The sequence below is a fragment of the Eremothecium cymbalariae genome, chromosome 6 (genome assembly GCF_000235365.1).
Source record: "Eremothecium cymbalariae DBVPG#7215 chromosome 6, complete sequence".
In the NCBI taxonomy this organism is placed as follows: domain Eukaryota; kingdom Fungi; phylum Ascomycota; class Saccharomycetes; order Saccharomycetales; family Saccharomycetaceae; genus Eremothecium; species Eremothecium cymbalariae.
In genome coordinates, this window is record NC_016454.1 from 537,544 (window position 1) to 555,889 (window position 18,346).

General features: G+C 38.6%; 10 protein-coding genes across 10 annotated transcripts; 6 read left to right on the forward strand and 4 right to left on the reverse strand.

Annotated features, from left to right (window-relative positions):
• Positions 1–115: 115 nt before the first annotated feature.
• TSC10 (3-dehydrosphinganine reductase) lies at positions 116–1,057 on the forward strand (the record flags this gene model as incomplete). The annotated part of the gene is made up of 1 exon (XM_003647435.1): positions 116–1,057. The coding sequence occupies one exon, from the start codon at positions 116–118 to the stop codon at positions 1,055–1,057; it is 942 nt and encodes a 313-aa protein (XP_003647483.1).
• Positions 1,058–1,418: 361 nt separating this feature from the next.
• On the forward strand, positions 1,419–2,603 carry REI1 (Rei1p; the record flags this gene model as incomplete). Its single annotated transcript, XM_003647436.1, has 1 exon — positions 1,419–2,603. One exon carries the CDS (start codon positions 1,419–1,421, stop codon positions 2,601–2,603), a length of 1,185 nt encoding a protein of 394 aa, XP_003647484.1.
• Positions 2,604–2,794: 191 nt separating this feature from the next.
• LAS21 (mannose-ethanolamine phosphotransferase LAS21) lies at positions 2,795–5,215 on the forward strand (the record flags this gene model as incomplete). Its single annotated transcript, XM_003647437.1, has 1 exon — positions 2,795–5,215. The coding sequence occupies one exon, from the start codon at positions 2,795–2,797 to the stop codon at positions 5,213–5,215; it is 2,421 nt and encodes an 806-aa protein (XP_003647485.1).
• A 219-nt stretch (positions 5,216–5,434) lies between these two features.
• MRPL37 (mitochondrial 54S ribosomal protein mL54) lies at positions 5,435–5,746 on the forward strand (the record flags this gene model as incomplete). The annotated part of the gene is made up of 1 exon (XM_003647438.1): positions 5,435–5,746. The coding sequence occupies one exon, from the start codon at positions 5,435–5,437 to the stop codon at positions 5,744–5,746; it is 312 nt and encodes a 103-aa protein (XP_003647486.1).
• A 257-nt stretch (positions 5,747–6,003) lies between these two features.
• Positions 6,004–8,019, forward strand: NUP82 (linker nucleoporin NUP82; the record flags this gene model as incomplete). The annotated part of the gene is made up of 1 exon (XM_003647439.1): positions 6,004–8,019. One exon carries the CDS (start codon positions 6,004–6,006, stop codon positions 8,017–8,019), a length of 2,016 nt encoding a protein of 671 aa, XP_003647487.1.
• Positions 8,020–8,083: 64 nt separating this feature from the next.
• Positions 8,084–8,530, reverse strand: SDH8 (Sdh8p; the record flags this gene model as incomplete). Its single annotated transcript, XM_003647440.1, has 1 exon — positions 8,084–8,530. One exon carries the CDS (start codon positions 8,528–8,530, stop codon positions 8,084–8,086), a length of 447 nt encoding a protein of 148 aa, XP_003647488.1.
• A 1,489-nt stretch (positions 8,531–10,019) lies between these two features.
• Ecym_6292 (pyridoxal phosphate-dependent aminotransferase) lies at positions 10,020–11,312 on the forward strand (the record flags this gene model as incomplete). The annotated part of the gene is made up of 1 exon (XM_003647441.1): positions 10,020–11,312. The coding sequence occupies one exon, from the start codon at positions 10,020–10,022 to the stop codon at positions 11,310–11,312; it is 1,293 nt and encodes a 430-aa protein (XP_003647489.1).
• Positions 11,313–12,119: 807 nt separating this feature from the next.
• BIT61 (Bit61p) lies at positions 12,120–13,577 on the reverse strand (the record flags this gene model as incomplete). The annotated part of the gene is made up of 1 exon (XM_003647442.1): positions 12,120–13,577. The coding sequence occupies one exon, from the start codon at positions 13,575–13,577 to the stop codon at positions 12,120–12,122; it is 1,458 nt and encodes a 485-aa protein (XP_003647490.1).
• A 230-nt stretch (positions 13,578–13,807) lies between these two features.
• On the reverse strand, positions 13,808–15,439 carry IKS1 (protein kinase IKS1; the record flags this gene model as incomplete). Its single annotated transcript, XM_003647443.1, has 1 exon — positions 13,808–15,439. One exon carries the CDS (start codon positions 15,437–15,439, stop codon positions 13,808–13,810), a length of 1,632 nt encoding a protein of 543 aa, XP_003647491.1.
• Positions 15,440–15,883: 444 nt separating this feature from the next.
• ZAP1 (Zap1p) lies at positions 15,884–17,875 on the reverse strand (the record flags this gene model as incomplete). The annotated part of the gene is made up of 1 exon (XM_003647444.1): positions 15,884–17,875. One exon carries the CDS (start codon positions 17,873–17,875, stop codon positions 15,884–15,886), a length of 1,992 nt encoding a protein of 663 aa, XP_003647492.1.
• Positions 17,876–18,346: the final 471 nt, after the last annotated feature.

Here is an 18,346-nt window from a genome sequence, read left to right on the forward strand (position 1 = left end):
GTCGTAAAGGGCCGTGATCTTAATTTTAGTTCGGGATCTTTATTGAAGACCAGACTCAGCAAGCTATAAGAAAGCATACTATATAGTAGTGTAAGGGTGGCTAAAGTTAGTGGTTATGACAACGACGAAATACAAGCTTAATAACCAGGTTGTTCTCATCAGTGGTGGTTCTCAGGGTCTAGGCAAGGAATATGCTAAAAAATTCTACAGACAGTCGAATTCAACAGTGATTATTGTGTCACGTTCTGTGGCCAACTTGAAGGAAGCTGCAACTGAAATAACGGGAGGCAAACGGTTCTCGAAGTTGAATGCTTATCCAAAGAATAGCAGGTTGTATTACTATGCGTGTGATTTGTCCAATTATGAAGCTGTTCAAGAATTGTTTACTATAATAGATCAAAAGGCTTTCGAGTTAACGCAGGTTCTTATCTGTGCTGGCGGAGCAGTGCCCAAGTTCTTCACTGATTTGACACCCGAGGAAATAGCAGGTGGGGTTGATACCAACTATTGTACTGCAGCTTTCTTAGCACATGCTTCGTTGAAGCATGGTGCGAAACATTTGGTATTTATTTCGTCGTCTGTTGCGCTCTATCCGTTCATTGGGTATTCACAGTATGCACCAGCGAAGGTTGGTATTCGTTCGTTGGTAGCAATACTAAGACAGGAGCAGCCTGATGTCCGAATTTCCTGTGTATATCCGGGCAATTTTGCTTCTGAAGGGTTTGTGCAGGAAAACCGTACAAAGCCGGACATAACCACCGTTATAGAGGGTGCCAGTCGTGCAATCTCCCCCGAGGAGTGCTGTAATAAGATTATCAAGTCTTTGCAAAGCGGTTGCGATGATATCACTACGGACTTTGTTGGATGGATACTTTTGGCGTGTACCATGGGTTTCAATGGTCACAATACGAAATACTCGCTGTGGCCAATTGGATGGCTCTTCGGCGCCATTGCAAACTTACTAATAGTCCCAATATATATGTTGTTTTGCTGGTATGACATTATCAAATGGAGAAGGCGTCAGCAGCGTGCTAAAGAAGAGGCTAAAGCTAACTGAGGGCGGGGCCCACATTCGAGATGCAATCGAACATCAAGTAATCTAGGATTGATGGCTACTATGAAGAAGCGATAAAGCTTCAAAACTACACTAAGTATTTCAATAATTTAGCTTCGACATAAATATCAGTCCTATGTAAGAACTGCTACTGATACTGAGCTATGGTGATCGATGAGGCTATTACTGCTATTTGATTATTGTTGATGGTCTTCCGTTTGTTTCTTTTTCACCTAACTAAAAAAATTTCAGTGCCATCTCAAAAACTTTCCATAATGAACATTAACTTCTGCTACAGTTGAAAACTTATAATATAATCTTTGTAATTTGATTCTAGTCAAAGCGCTCGAGGTACTATTTCAATATGTCAGTTTATACTTGTAACTCTTGTGGTCTAGGTTTTAGTTTAAGTGAGGACCAGAGGTCTCATATGAAATCAGGCTGGCACCGTTATAACCTGAAGAGAAGAGTTGCAAATCTTCCATCGATCGATGAAGCAACGTTTAACAACAAGGTTGCTACTTTGAAACCTGCAGAGGATAAGGATGTTTCAAAACGTGAATTGAGACGTAGAGAAAAGGAAGCGTTGTTGGAGAAGAAGAAGAGGATTCTCGAACTGGCAAGAGAGAACATGCTTAAAAGCATGCACAATGATAATATTTCGCCGGGAGATGTAACTCCTACCCAGGAAGCTGAATCCATCAGAAGTGAATTACTTTCGACTAATGGTGTGGAGGGTGAATCAACAAATTTGGGGGGGCCAGCGGTTGAACATAATGAAATATCTGCAGAAGAGGAACATGAATTGTTGATGGCTGCGAAGTTGAAAAATAAGGTTGATATTCCATTAGAGACATGTTTATTCTGTTCCAAGCGTTCTTTTAAAACTTTCGAACAGAATTTAGGTCATATGTTTAAGAGTCATGGTTTTTATATTCCTGAGGAGAAATATTTGGTGGATAAAGAGGGTATGGTAAAATATTTATCTGAGAAAATAGGCATTGGAAATCTTTGTTTATGTTGTTCTTACCAGGGTAGATCTTTGGAGGCTGTAAGAGCACATATGTTAGCTAAATCGCATTGTCGTGTACCGTATGAATCTGAGGATGAGCAGCTGGAAATCTCTGAATTTTATGATTTTACAAGCAGTTACGCTGCTTTGGATACTGCTACCAACTCTGACGAAAATGAGTGGGAAGACATCGAAGAAGAAGGCCTTGCTTCCGAAGATGATGACGAAGTATTACAACAGGAAGTTTTATATCATGATGGCGCTGAGTTACACCTACCGACCGGAATGAAGGTAGGGCATAGATCCTTACAAAGGTACTACAGACAAAACTTAAAACCTGAGCGCCAGTTATCCGAGGGTCAGGGCACAGTAATTGCTGCTGATACTAGGCATTTGGCGACACTTGCCGATAGGAAACAACTGGCAATGCAGAAGAGGACCTGGAAAACCCTAGTGAAAGACAAACGGAGGGACGACAAGAGAGCTGCAAAGTTTTTAAATAACCAGCCCTATTATAGAGATCAGTTACTGCAGTGATCCTGCGACTGTATATATACATCAATATTTAATATCAAGTTGAACATTACTGCACTCACTTGCCTAGCATTACGCACGGTATTTTAGAATCTAAATAATGAAATTGCGAGCGTGTTAGATTTACTTATTATTTGAACCAACAAAAGAGTCAAGGTGTTTGTATGCCTACGATTCACAGTTAATTTGATTAAATGCTATTTAGGGCTATATCACTTCTGATATGTCAGTTGGTTGCGATTTTGACCTTTGCTATTGGGTTTTTCCCACAGAAATCTGTCTTGACAGGTGATTCTGAATTTCTTTACATGCCAGAGGAACATAAACCAATGGAACCTCAATTCGAAAAAATGGTGGTAATGGTAATTGATGCTTTACGGTCTGATTTTTTATTTCAAGCAAATGTGTCCGGTTTCCACTTTGTTCACGATTTGATAAATAAAGGCGAAGCATGGGGTTATACGGCATATTCAAACCCTCCTACTGTCACATTGCCTAGGTTAAAGGGGATCACAACTGGTTCTATGCCAAATTTTCTTGATGCAATTTTGAATGTTGCTGAAGATGATACGTCATCTAACTTGAAGGACCAAGACTCATGGTTGTCTCAACTTCATAAGCATGGGAAAAGGATACATTTTTATGGTGATGACACTTGGTTAAAGCTGTTTCCTTCACACTTTTTTCAACGCAGTGACGGTACCAACTCATTCTTTGTTAGTGATTTTGAAGAAGTCGATAGAAATGTAACTAGGCATCTGCCGTATGATTTAAGTTATCAGGAATGGGATATTCTGATCCTACATTATTTAGGTTTAGATCATATTGGGCATAAAGGGGGATCCGCGTCACAATTTATGTTTCCTAAACACATAGAGATGGATGCGGTAATTAAAGACATTTATGACGCGGTTGATGAACGAACTTTAGTATGTGTGTTGGGAGATCATGGGATGAATGATATGGGTAATCATGGGGGTTCATCTGCTGGAGAAACAAGTGCAGCAATGGTGTTTATTTCTAAAAAATTGGCAAACTATAAAGCTCCAGAAGCTCAAAGAGGTGTTCAAGTGCCCCTAATCAACTCAGATGGAGATTATCAATATCTTACTAGGATCCAACAAGTGGACATTGTGCCAACCCTAGTTTCGTTATTTAATTTCCCTATCCCCCAAAATAGCGTTGGTATTATAATAAAGGATTTCCTGCCGCTACTTGGTACTTTTGCTGAGATTAAAGTGAAAGATAACTTTCGCCAGTTAATGAAATTGGCGAATAATACGCCCGAGTTTGCTGGGGCTAGCATTGACATGTTACTGGAACAAATGAAGATTACTCAAGATGATTTGGCTACAGCTGCTACAAACTATAACTACATCTTTTTAATTATTGGTTTGTCCATCTTATGTTTCATAACAATAATCATCTCTTGTGAATTTTACAGAACTTTCAAACAAACCAAAATTTTAAGTCTGACGGTGGCTATATCTCTATCCTTAGGTTTGAGCATGTTCAGCAGTAGTTTTGTGGAAGAGGAGCATCAGATATGGTGGTGGATACTTACCGCTGCTGTAGGAATATCTTGGGTTATGAATCCGTCTCTTACTTGGGATCATTTTCTGGTATCTGTCTGTGCCAGATTAATCCGTGGATGGAATAATAGTGGCCAAAAATACATATACGAAAATACGATTTATCAGATCTTGGAAAGATACCCCAATACTAAATGGCTTATAAATGCTGCAACAATGTTTTTAGTCGCTTTTGAAACTGTTGAATTTAATCTGATGACATTTGTCTCGTCGTTTGTTACAGTTACTTTATGCTTAGCTTACAAAGGTTGTTGGACTCTCGTCAATGAAGGATTGGTCCCAAACTGGTTACAGGCTTTTGTTAATATGACATGTTCATTTTTAATTGGACCCGATAATATGCTCAAAGAAGCCCTAGTACCTTTGGCCCGGCTTTGTTTCCAAAGTATTCTGGCATCGATAGTATTTCGGGTATGCTATAACAGGTTTAAATCATCGCCAAAAACATTGCAAAGTATAATCCCGCTTATTAATACCATATTGGTTTTACAGACCTCACCTTCCAATATCCCATTATTCCTTCTTTTCACCGTTATGAAGATAGCAATCAACAGGATTCTAACTAATTTATCCTCTAATGACCTATCACAGATATCCTGCATATTATCCTTAATAATGCAAAACTTTACATTCTTCCAATTCGGTGGCACAAACTCAATAGCAACAATAAATTTGACCAATTCATATAATGGTGTTTCTCAGAGTTATAACATATATGTTGTTGGTTTCTTGACGTTTATTAGTAACTTCGCACCTGTGATTTATTGGTCTTTGAACCTCATTGAAGTCTACCAAGAACCCAATAAAAAACATACATACTTAGTTGAAAGGTTACCTATATTGTTCCATTATTCTGTTACTGGTGTTTTCCTGTTGATATCCTGTTTGGCACTACGATACCATTTATTCATATGGAGTGTCTTCAGCCCAAAACTATGCTACTATATAGCCTGGAGCATCCTTATCAACGGCCTATTAGAACATTTATTTAATCCACTGCTTCTGACTGTTACCAATAAGTAGTGAGAAATTGGTTACTATATGTATTGATGGATAGAATATGTATCTATTAAACACTGATCATAATTTTGTATTTTAGCCATAGTTCTACTTGGATTGACGACTTTTTAGATTTGCCGTAAACTGAATTAAAGAAAAAACCAACCTTGTTTTTAAACTACTTCAACGTCTTATATCATTATTAGAGTTTCCGTGCCCACCGCTTAGGTAACAAATAGAGCTATGTTTTCATCCCCTCTAATAATCAACAAACGTCTGATATCTACTACCCTTAGGCTGGCTGAGCAAAAGGGTTCTAAAGCCATTATCTCGTCGTGTCCAGCCGGTACTCCACTAAATTTACAAATTAAAAAAACTGGCAAGGAGCCTGTAGCTCTGCATGAATCGGAATATCCAGAATGGCTGTGGGGTGTATTAGATCCCCAAGTTGAAGCTGCTAAGCTAAATGAGGACCCGTTTGCTGCTCGTAAGAAGCAACTGAGAAAGATGAACAGAGAGAAGATCAAGCAGAATAACTTTCTGTCAAGAATTTGATGGGTGACAAATAGATCAAGAATACTTGTACATAATAGATATATAACCTTTAAAATGGAACACTAGTACTATTTATACTGCTGTTACTTGCTAATCCTGGGATCTGGAGGGTGCAACGTACTGTAGTCTGAACTTGGGAAATCTATGTATCAAAGCTGTATTTGTCAATTTGTATAATTAATTCCCGAAAAATTTTAGTGAACTCAGGTTCAACAACATTCAAAACACAACACTGCAACATAGTTATCCTCACAAGTATGACTGGCGATCCGCATCCGATTTTCCAAGTGCCCCCATTTAGAACTCTGAGTAAGTTGCATGTACATGTCTGTAAGAATGCGACTCAAATCGTGACGTGCTTTGATAAAAACTTACGGTACGCTAGAGTAACGGAACACACATTTAAGAGCAAGCATTTAGACATTAAACATAGTGAGCATAGCATTTTGAATAATTCAGGTACATTAATCGCATTCTATGGTTCCAATGATGTTGAGCTGTTCGATATGGATGGTAAGAAGTCTTGCTTGCGCGTCGAGTTGGGCATTAAGCAGGTATTATGGCATCCATTGGCTTATCTAGATTCATGCCTTGTTGTGTTGACCAAGGAGAATACTATTGAATTATATGAGCTAGCTAAGGCCAACTTCATGTATCCTACGGTTGTTTTGAATGAAAAGCTTCCTCAGTTAGGTATTTCCTCGCATGTATCTGAAATTTGCAGTATGGCATTTTCACCAGATGGGTTGACATTATATCTACTGTCGTTAGAAGAAGGTGGCGATGTCTATGCACTACATCCCTTATTGCCAAGTCGGTTACGAATTAAGCGTTCCTTCTGGGAATCACAATGGTATAAGGCTACGGCATTATATGAATCAATTGATAAAGATACTCCAAATGAGAAGAAGATTGCTATGATCGAGCATTTTGACTTCGTCTCAAAGATCTATAAGATGATTGACAAGGACTCCGAGTTTTTCGACGTGAATATTCCAGAGCACAAAAGAATGGTAACTCCACGGGGACCATTTAGTATTTATGGTTTTCCTGAGGAGTTATACAATACCACAGCCACAAAACTAATTACACTGCCGGTAAACGACGAGGGCGCATACGTTCTAATACTCAGTTTTGATGATGGGACTATTTTGTCTTTGTTCCCAGATATAGAGTTGCTCATGTCTTGGAGTAGATCTCTAAACAACGCTTGCTCATTTGTATTAATTGAAAAATTCAGAGCTGGTGGTGAGATATTTGCTATTGAATCAGGTGTGGCTATTCTTGAGAAGAATAATGCTCATATCGTAAGGTTCCCATATTTAAAGGCTCTTGGTGAGTGTATCAAAGAAGGAGATATAGCTCCCATGGTAGATGTTAAATTAACCTCAGATATTACTCCGTTAGCTGGTTCATATCATACCGTGGTTACTTGGAACGAACCTTCGACCAAGGGGATCTTGTTTATTGGAAATTCAGTTATTCGATCAATACCTGATGATGTAGGTTTGAGTTCATTTAAACCAAGGGTTGATCCTGCTATTTCACAGAATGGCAAATATACTGTATGCTTCCCGTCCACAATGGAGGAACTATTAAAAACTAATAAGGCACTTCAACATACGCTTCGTCAACCTCTTCCATTGGTCCCTCTTGAACAAAAGAATGTACCGTTGAATAGCGAGTTTAATGAACATCAGTTGGCCACCCTCACCAAAATTAGCACAGAAGTTATGGATAGAATCATTCTCGCCCAGTCATTGGGGTATCTAATGTACAACCGAGCAGCCACACAACAATTTGAACTGTGTCGCCAACTAGAAACAGTCAGTAAACTGAATGACAGAAGTGTGACCTTGAAGCAAAATACCAAGTCATTGACTTGCAGGCTTGATTCAGTGTCCAAAAAAGACATCGCTCTCAGAAGTAGGCTCGAAAAACTTCAACAGTCGTTAGATAAGGTTAACGAAAGCCCAAAATTCAACGAACTCCCGCTTAGTATGAAAGAGAGGGCCTGGTTCAGAGAGTTGAAAAATGATGTACTCGCATTCAACGAGTACGTACTCCAAAATAGTAAGCTGTGCGAAGAACTAAATTTTCTGAAAAAGGAATTAGAACTGATAGAATCCAATCACGGCAACATCCCTAACGAAGAGCTCTTTAATTTTGAAAAACTCCAGGACCTTTTGACGTTGGACTCAAAGATGATTGGAGATTGTAATGATCAGTTGCTCGCTGCTGCAAAGGACTTGGAAAATAAGCTATATATCTGAGTGTTAAAACGAAAAAATTTTATATACATACTTTTCGGTCTTCCGTAGCCTTAACAGTAAAAAACTAAAAATCGGTAACTCTGCCGTTATAAGAGTAGTCACCATGTCTCAGCGGATCCTGTTTTGGGCCTCCAATTTCCCCTGTCTTTGGATTTACATCCCCTTCAAATTCTGGTATCGTTTTACTAAATTCTGGAGAAAACTCCTTGACTTGTTTCTGCAATATAGGTGACTTAGCTGATTCTTTTAAATTATCACCTTCTAATTGTTCGTTGTACTCGTTGATTGCGGCCACTGAATTAGCATACCTTTGTAATCTCTCAAACTCTTCCTGTTCATCCTTGGATAATGGAGGAGGCCCGGGTTTTCTGTCTATTCCAAAATTACGAACCCTCATCCTGAGTAAATGACCTTTCTGCAACCCAGAGCGTACCTCTCTGAGATATCTTGACTGCGTATATACCACGTTTCGGAACATGAGTGGATATCCTCGAGAACTGCTAATCACCATTCAGCCTGATAACACTTTAGTAATTATCAAAACTTCACTTAGCGTGAGAAACCCATTTTGCCAAGCATTAATTATGTAACATATTCATGATGTAAGGTTGTTATCAGAAAGCTCAAACATCAGCGAATGTACCTACCTGCAGGGCTATATTCTAATTTTATGATTTCTTTAAAAAATGGAATCACGTGCCAATGGGGACCGTCTAATATTAAATAATACAGAGTTAGTTTATATACTTCAAGTTAGCCTAGTTAAAAAGTTGGGTTGGGTAGTTAGTCTTCCGTCAGCCGTAGTTCAACAATTTTTGTTCTGTATCGTACATGCGCTGGATTATATAGATGTGTCTTAGGGGCATGTCGTTAAAAAACGTCTGTAAGAAGGCAATTGAGACGAAGAATGGAGGCTACATATGGTCTTATTACACTAATACTATATAATTCGCACTGCGGATTAGCGTATATCCGTTTAAACTTGATTCGTGAGTCCTTTTAGATGCTTCATATTGAGACATAATATTAATAATGATTGAAAGTACCGAAGTTAAAGTAAGATTTATAGCCAACCCCGTAAAGTATACTGAATGGGTATTTTTAGCTTTTAATTAGTAGTATTGAACTATTTCCAGAACAATAGGCATAAATTGGCAGACCTGTTTTCATAGTTGTGATATATTTTACAGATCCAGACTCACCCCGATGCATTCTAAATCTACGTTTTAGCTTCCATTAATTTTCATGCTGTCTCCGGCTTTGGGTTCCCATCCCAAGGCGATTATTATGTATTGACAAAGCCCAATAAAAAATCGATGACATAGTACAGATGTTCGTGACATCAACTGATCATACTGAAAAACTAGAAGTAATAGTTACTGTTTATCAGTGTAGATCTAAAGTATTCAACAGTGCCAACGGCTCCAGCTCCACATCTTCTTGAGACTTCATAAGCTTCTTGAGTTTATTAGGTTTCTTATTTTTCTTTAAACGGTCTGAGCAGAGTAAAATATGATTCATCCAGTATGAACAAAGGAAAATCTGTCCTTGTAACTTGATATCCACAAAGCAAAGCAGTTAGTTGTTGATCATACGATAATATTACATAAGAAGGATATAGCATTCGGCATACAGAGGCTTTGAATTAATGTTAAAGATAAAATGCGAAACATGTCTGAAAACCATTCATGAATTACAAAAGTTTAACTAAATCAAATGCCATTGGAATTGTGATATTATCAGATCATTTATCAAACTTGATATTACCTTTTTTGATACAGGGACATGTGTAACTTAATGTCAGCCGCGACCAGATCACTACTAATAGTTGCTCGTAGACTATTTGTAAATGCTATGTATAATATTTGATAGGTGGGAGAATTTATATATAAATCCACCACCATATTATGTTATTAAATGGATTTTCCACAGCAATTTTCATTACCCGTGTAGTTCAATTAAAAAAGGTTGAAGCTTGAAAAAAAAGGACAAAAATAAGTATGAGTTCAGCCCCTGCCACCTACTTGTCAGGACCATTCCAGAAGGATGTTTGGTCATTGACAAATGACGCTCTTTTGGAAGTTTCTAGGGATGAGAAGCGCAAGTTTTCCGATGTGTATCATATGGGTATGGGCTATTTTAATTATTCCCCACCAGAATTTATCATTGAAGAGGCACAGAAGGGCTTAATGGTACCAGAAAACAACCAGTATTCTCCACAGGGTGGTGAGCCTATATTGGTAGACTCATTAATCAAACTTTATAGCCCTGTGTTCGAGACTCAATTGACCAACGAAAATATTTTGGTTACGACTGGCGCCATTCAAGCTCTTCTTGAGAGTTTAATGGCTTTAATAAAGCCTGGAGATGAGGTGATTGTCATAGAGCCTTTCTTTGATCCATATATACATCTCATTAAAATTGCAGGGGGTGTTGTGAAGTATGTCCCTCTAACTAATCCAAATCAGGGTAAAAAGAGAATTTTGGAAGCCAATGACTGGATCTTAGACCGTGAAACCCTTCGTGCAGCCTTTACCGATAAAACAAAGCTTATGATTATCAACAATCCGAATAACCCTCTAGGGAAAGTATTCAACCGCGATGAGCTACTTGAGATGGCAACGTTGTGCGTTAACAATGGTGCGTACATAATTGCCGATGAAGTGTATGAATTTTTACAATTCACACCAAATCCTCTTAGCAGAATTTCTAATTTATCCGAAGCGATTGCCCAAAAGACCATAACAATAGGCTCAGCAGGGAAGATATTCAGGGTTACGGGTTGGAGAGTTGGATGGATGATTTCAAAAAATCGTGAACTTGTGGAAAAGGTGACAGCGGTTCATGTTAGAATGGGGTTCTGCTCACCATCTATTTCCCAGGTAGCCTCTGGTTTAGGTATTCAAAGAGCGCTTGAATGTGGATATTTTCTAAGCATGCCAAACGAGTTCGACAGGAAATTCTCGATTATTTATAAAGCTCTGGATTATCTGGGCGTATCTTATACTAAACCTCAGGGTGCCCATTTTATCATAACTGATTTTTCAAAGGTGAAAATCCCTGAAGATTATCAATTTCCCGAATATCTAAAGAATAGAGCTAGAGATTTCTTTATTTCTTATTGGTTGACCCAAGAGTTCTGTATTCTTTTGTTGCCGTGCAGCGAATTCTATTGTGAAGAGCATCGCAAGAACTCTGAAACTTATTTAAGAATCACCGTTAGCAAAGACGAAGATTATTTGGAAAAGGTTGCTAGTAGACTAACGTTGTTGAAGGAGTGTATGACATATTGACATGTTCAAACACGCGCAGCCATGGTAGTAATTTCAGCAGCAATGATGATATCATACTTTAACTTCTTATTCATCGTTTTACTGAACGTATTGCTTGATTTTAATGATTCCATTTTATATGCGGCAGCTTCTATCTTTCCACAATGGCTCGAAGCTTAGTATATCATATTTCTCATTTAGACAAAACCAGATATCATATAGTTTGGCTATGATTTTGGTTCTGAGTATGGCGGATTTGACGACGTTATGACGTTTTTAACAATTAGAAATTATTCGAAATAAATTCATGTAACTATCGGGTTCTGGTATATCGGTTGTGTTTACCATATGATGATTATTGTCACCATGATGTGGATGTTGTAACCGAAGTTCCTATTGATTCTAGTTATAATGACTCCACTATGGGCTCTTGCTATACTTTAAGTTGGTACTGGTTTATAATCTCTGATAGAACAATTATACTCAACCAACCAGTGGTTCCTACCCAAATACCGAAATATTATTGTTGATACATGAACTCCCATTATTTTTGGGCAAGCATCATAAAGTTACATGTGAGGATTTTTCAACTTAGAATCTATGAATTCTGAAAAATAAATAAGTCATCAATCCATTTTTTTTGTGTATAAGTTCAATTAGATTATGTCTTTAGTTCAACATTCGCTTTGCGGTGTAACCACTTTAGATGCATTATTTTGCTTATGTGTTCGGAAGAATTACTCGGTATTTTATGTCAATGCTTTCCAGAGTATTGGGTAAAACAGAAGTCAAGAAATATTGATTTCTTCATAGCGATTAATGTTCATTTTAGATACTCATCCGGACTCCCATTAATAGCTCGTCAACTATTTTTTGATTCATATCACGACTATTGAGTGAAGCCAGTATTCCAAAGCATTGAAGTAGAGTCAGTTTATCTGTTTGTGACACACCATGTTTCTCATCTTCCTCAGTTATATATGCTTGGAAATTTTTTCTCATGCCTTGATAGTTCAGAAACGTTTGATAATAAGGTATGACTATTACATCCCTGAACATCTGATACAGTATTTGTGCAGTACTCAATGAGCCAGTTTCCACGCCTAGCCAGTATCGAGGGTTATTTTGAAAACTAACTTCTAATGGAGCTAGTATAGTCATCGCATCGCTAAAGGCATGTTTATAGAATATACCCCATATAGCACAAAGACGTTTTAAAGCGCTGTTCATTATAGTATCTTCTGAATGACTGTAGAGTACTTGAGTTTCCAGAACGTATAGTGAAGCTCGTAGGCAGTCCAAAATTTCAGTAAGGAACTTTGGACCACTGCAACCCACTTTACCGTTCTGTTTTAGTTTAATATAAAATTTTAGAACACGATTAATATCCTCAATCTTTGCAGGTAGTTGCCAAATACGTTCATTTTTAAACATAGAAAGGATAAGATTACAGTACAAACCCCAAATATTACCTAGAAGAGCGTCTTGTTCTTGTATAGTAAACTGGTTGAAACTAGCCTCGAAACTGGGAATATTCTTGATTAAATCCTGTAACATCTGGATATCATTGCTGTCAAAATTAACTTCATGAACCATTTTTATTGATGCATCGCTAATATTAGCTACTTGGCCTTGACTTTGTGAATAAACAGCTTTACTAATATTGGTAGCATTATTCGTAGTATAAGACTTGTGATGCTTTCCGTATTGAGAATGGAGAACTCTTGTCCAAGGAGTTGACTGCGTATCACTGTCCTGATAACCCTTAGTAGTTGGTCTTATTCTAAATAGTTTCATCGCAGCTTGTTTGATAGTACTCTTTCCTTTTGAAATATTGCTCGACTGACTTGCAGTATTGTTATTAAGGTTGGCGTTGGATTTTGGCACGTACAATTCTATTGAGAGAGTGGACGGATTTATAGGATAGCTGTTAGATATATTCTCGCGACTTGATTCAACTAATTGATGATCACGACTGTAAGAAGCCATAGCTTTATCTTGACCATATACGCCTGTGTCAGTACCAAATCCTTGAGAAAGAATGGAATTTCTACTTCTTTTCAAATCTGTATTTTCTAAAACTGACTGGAAACCGATTTTTGATAAAGTTAGTGGAGTATCTGGCGGCGTCAATTCTAGTTTAATCTTACTTTCTGTTGTTTCTTGGGATGATGTAGCCGAAGATCGTGGTATAATTTCGCTGCAAGTGGAGAGGTCCCTTTTCCTATTTCCTTTGCTTGAAAAAATTGGGACTTCAGTGATACTGCGTTTCCTGCTGAGCTCCATAATTCAATAGTCCGTTAATTAATCCGAGGGATGTTTGCCCCTTTTATAGAGTTGCTGGATAAGGCATCCAGTTAATGTTGTATATAATATCTCGGGCTTTTCAACTTCGGTGACAAAATCAAATCGAAAATGTCGTCACGTATATCAATCGAAAACTAAAATGAACAAGTTTATGATTAATCGTATTAAGCATATAAGGAAGATATGTATATATGATTATTTAAGATATATTATAGGAGGAAAAGAAGTATAGCGAGAGTTATAATATAAGGTCTGAGAAAATCTTGGCAATTAAACGAAAACCCCAGAAGGACCAAATTAATGAAATTCCAGGAAGATGAAGAGCGCCACTGATAATAGACAATACTGAGCGCTAAGTGGGTTGATATAAATATTGCTCTACCAATCAATCCCCTGTCTCCATCCTGCTTTAGAGTTGGAGCCATAGTCTTCGCTTCTTGAGAAGCAGCAAGACGTTGCACCGTAGATATGGTTTCTGTCGCGGATGGCCGGTTAGAAGATACAGGTGACATTAAGTGACTGATCAAATCAAAGATACCGATATCAATAGGAAGCAGATTAAGTTCCTGATGACGTTTATGTAAATCCTTGGTACTGCACGTGTACTGCTTGATCTGGCTTTTTAACTTGCGCATTTCGAGACCACTCTTGAAGGGTAATTCGCCAAATACAACATAATATAATATCATACCCAATGAATACATATCTGACTCAAAGGTAAATTGAGGTGCACTTGTATCCAAAACCTTAATACGCAATTCATCCTCAAAGATCAATAACTCTGGAGCGGTAAATTCAAGTGTCCCAGTTGCTCCAGTTGCAGTTCTCAATTGACCACGGAGCTGACTTTCTCCGAAGTCACCAATTAAAACTTTTGGAAAATTATCCTTCACGCCTGTCTTATAGACGTCTAGTAATAGACAGTTGGACGGTTTTAAATCCCTATGAATGATATCAAGTGAATGTAGTTCCTGCAACCCATGTGCCAAGTCCGATGCTATCGAAAGTATTTGGAACGTCGTTAGCCCTAATTGCTGCAGCGGCGCACCTTTCTTCTTCATCTTAAATAAACGTTTCCTGTCCTCTGGTGTCTCCTTCCCTGTTAGTTTATGGAATACCTGTTCATTAACAACGCCTTCTAAATTACCGCCCAGGCAAAACTGCTCTAAGATAAACATAAAAGGTACATCGCTACAGACACTATTATCCTGTTTATTAGTCCCATTCCTTGTTGTGACAAGACCAAAAGATTTTGTCTTCTCCAACCACACATGGTTGTATTTCACTAAATGAAGACAATCTTGAGTGATGGAAGTCATAAACTTGACCTCCTGAATGCATTTGTTCAACCATGTTACATCATTACCAATCGGTATCTTTTTCAAAGCATAAAGTCCAAGGCTATGGTCAAGTAGCGTATGTTCAACTTTAAAAACAGATCCACGAGCACCATTTCCCAACATTTCTAACTCATGGAAGAAATTATTGTAATATCCCTGGGTGAAAAGATTATAAGGTATGCAGCCTTCCCCTTCTAACGGCCCATCGGAACCATTAGAAGACGTCCTGGGAATATCTTGAAGAAGTTGAAAATAATTCTCATGAATAAAATATGAAGGTGGATTTATAATATTCCCACAATTAGGACAACGATTAGGATCTGAGCCATAGTGAGAACCAATTGCTGGTAACTGGAGTCTTTTTTGACGTACCGGTAGATTTGAAGTTAAACTTATACTTCCTGTAGCCTCATGAAACAACACCAGCGACCTGGTACTGGGATCGTGAAGTATAATAGACGTGTCGTTCTGAATGTTTCTATTGTAAAGAACTAATGACATTTCCTTTGCTACTATTCAAACGTCAACCCATGCTACAAGTACTTAAGTTCAGTTTTAATGTCTGAACACAACCATCAAAATCACCTATTGGACCTTCCCGTTCGAAATAATACCAAAATGTGCTCTATGATTTCTGACTGCTAACGTAATTATTGTAAAGTTTTGAAACGTGGAAAACTATAATTCATAATTAGATCCCTATTTATTGTGGATGGTGTCGTTTATTGTGAGTTAAGTAGGAGGGTGTTAAATAACCGTCCAGCGCTCTTGAAGACGAAAGAAAGGTTTGAAATAAGGCATATGCTTGATAGAAACAATGTGCATGGTAAGGATATTCGAGGGTTAAAGTTTAAAGTGGCATATATGCATAATTAACTATATAAATAGCTATATATGTGTATATACATGTGGTATTATTATTATCAATAAATAAGAAAAAAAGAATCATATACAGGTAGACATATTGGCGATTTCGTTGGTGGTGGAGCACTTGGCGATGTGTATGTTATACTGTTGGAGTCTGTCAAAGCTTCTCTTGCAATGCTTGCACATATATTTTCGCTCGTGGATTTTCATGTGTTTGCTTAGGTTACTGGATTCGTTGAATCGTTTACCACAGACGTTACAAGCAAGAGGCTTTTCGCCCGTGTGAGTTCTTATATGAATGCGCAAGGAGCTAGATGTGGTAAACCTCTTATCACAGAATTGGCATTTGAATGGGCGCTCTCCGGAGTGTGTTCTAATATGTTGCGATAGAATGTCTTCTGTGCTGAATGTTTTCGAACAGTGGGGGCACTTGAATGGCTTATAGCCCGTGTGGACTTTAATGTGGCGAAGAAGCTTTTGTCTCTGAGCAAAATGTTTGGTGCAGCCATCCCACCGGCATTGGTACGAGGACTGACCAGTCGGCACGTGAATTGCCTCTATATGTTCATTAAGCTCCTGGCGCGATTTGCATGTTTGATGACAAGACTCCCACGTACATTGAAAAATGCCACCTTGCTTCTCCTTGATGGCATTTGTACAACGGCTTTCGCAATGATGCCTACAATTTTGAACTTGGGGTTCCTTTATTTCATCAGAGAGGAACTTTACATCAAAACTAATACCATGAGTCCCATTAATATGGTTGATTAACGAATCAGTATCTGTGGATAAAAATTCACAGTCTTTCCATTGACAGGGATAATCTGTTATACTTGTATCGCCGGATATGTGGCTCTTAAGAACATGCGACTGTAGTTCGAGTAAAGTTGGAAACTCTTCCGCACACTCATTCCAAAGACATTTCAGCATGTTGCAGTTGTTTTTGAATGACCAATTAAAATTGACAGTGTTTGTGTTAGATTTCCCAGATCCATCAACATTTTTAGCATTATTATTACTGCGCAGATGTGAAGAAACATCTCCAGGAGCCCGTTCCCTACGGTTGAAACGATTGTTATACGCCAACGACGTATGTGGATGAAGCTCTATTCTATGATGGTGGTGATTCGGATGTGATTGAGACTGCACCGTCGTTGTAGCCGCTGCCACAGACGGTGTAGGCGCAATGGTATTAAAATCTTGAAATCCAGATATACTGGAGTGCAATAGGTTTATAGATTCCCCCGAATGCTTGCTCAACGGCGTTTCGTACATGTTGGAGATGCTGGCCAAATCATTCAGTATCTTCATATCAGTCTCACTGTGGAATATATGCTCGTGACAAGCTGTCATCATTTGATGATTCCCAGCATCCTCACATGGTTCATAATTCATGCACTGTTGGCACAACCGCTCAAACACGTGATCGCCCGAACCTCCACTACTAGGAAGACTATCAGCAGTCGTCATTGGACTAGGTAACGATCTGTCCTGAGCCTCCATTGTGGACGTCGTAACACCATTACTATGGCACGTCAAATCACAGTTTATAAACTTTTGCAAATTTAAAATGGCCACCGCCTGATTATTCTCCGGCATCTGCTCCATCTCTTTCTCTTCAAATAAAACTACATCGCCTGGTAGCACCTGGCCCGCATGGGGTTGCTCACAGCATACCTCCATAATCTTCGGATTGCACTGCACACAAGAACCAACCTTGCCACCTCTCCTGGCCCTAACCTGGCCTAGCAGACTATCATCCTGAACACCATCCAGCAGCCCTTCACCACCATTCACCCCGCCGCCGTTTGTTTCCTGAAATAGGTTCAAATTATGATAATTCACAAACCCAAAATGCTGGCAATCATGAAACTTGGAACAATCTACCCCCTTCTGCGGTGTATACACAGATCCCATCGGCACCGTCGAGGAATCCCCCTCCTCCTTCGCTCCATTGTGAACATGCCCATGGATATAAGTCAAATTGTTGTAATTGTGTATATGTCCATGTACAATACCTTGCTGCTGGATATCCTGTCCCGAAAGCTGATCACTCATCATAGCACACATAAACCAACAACCGCCCTACCAGCAGTAGCAGCACCAGCACTAGCAGTAAATATCCTTTTTTCACTGAAAAATCCTAACCAAAAACGAAAAAGATCCTTCTTAAACTATCCCAACACTATCCGATTTCATGCAGTCGTAAAACCCACCAAAAAATCTTGCTAAATTCCAATAACTTCTCAAATAAACTTCCAAAAAGATCCCAGATGCTTCGTCTACTCGAGAGAAATCAAATTCCGCACCATTAATTAATTTTTCGCTCTAATAACCATTCCACTCGAAACTCGAAAACTCTATTCCTGGTTTTCTAGCACTGCAGCCTCGCTATGACTCTGTTTGATATCTTACTGAACACAACTACGATGCTTCGAGCCTGTGAAGGGCCAACAATACCTCCGTCGCAGTGTAGCTGCTGACTGTAGCCATATATTTTGTCAAATTTTTCAACCCTCGAGGTTACCGACAAAAAACGTG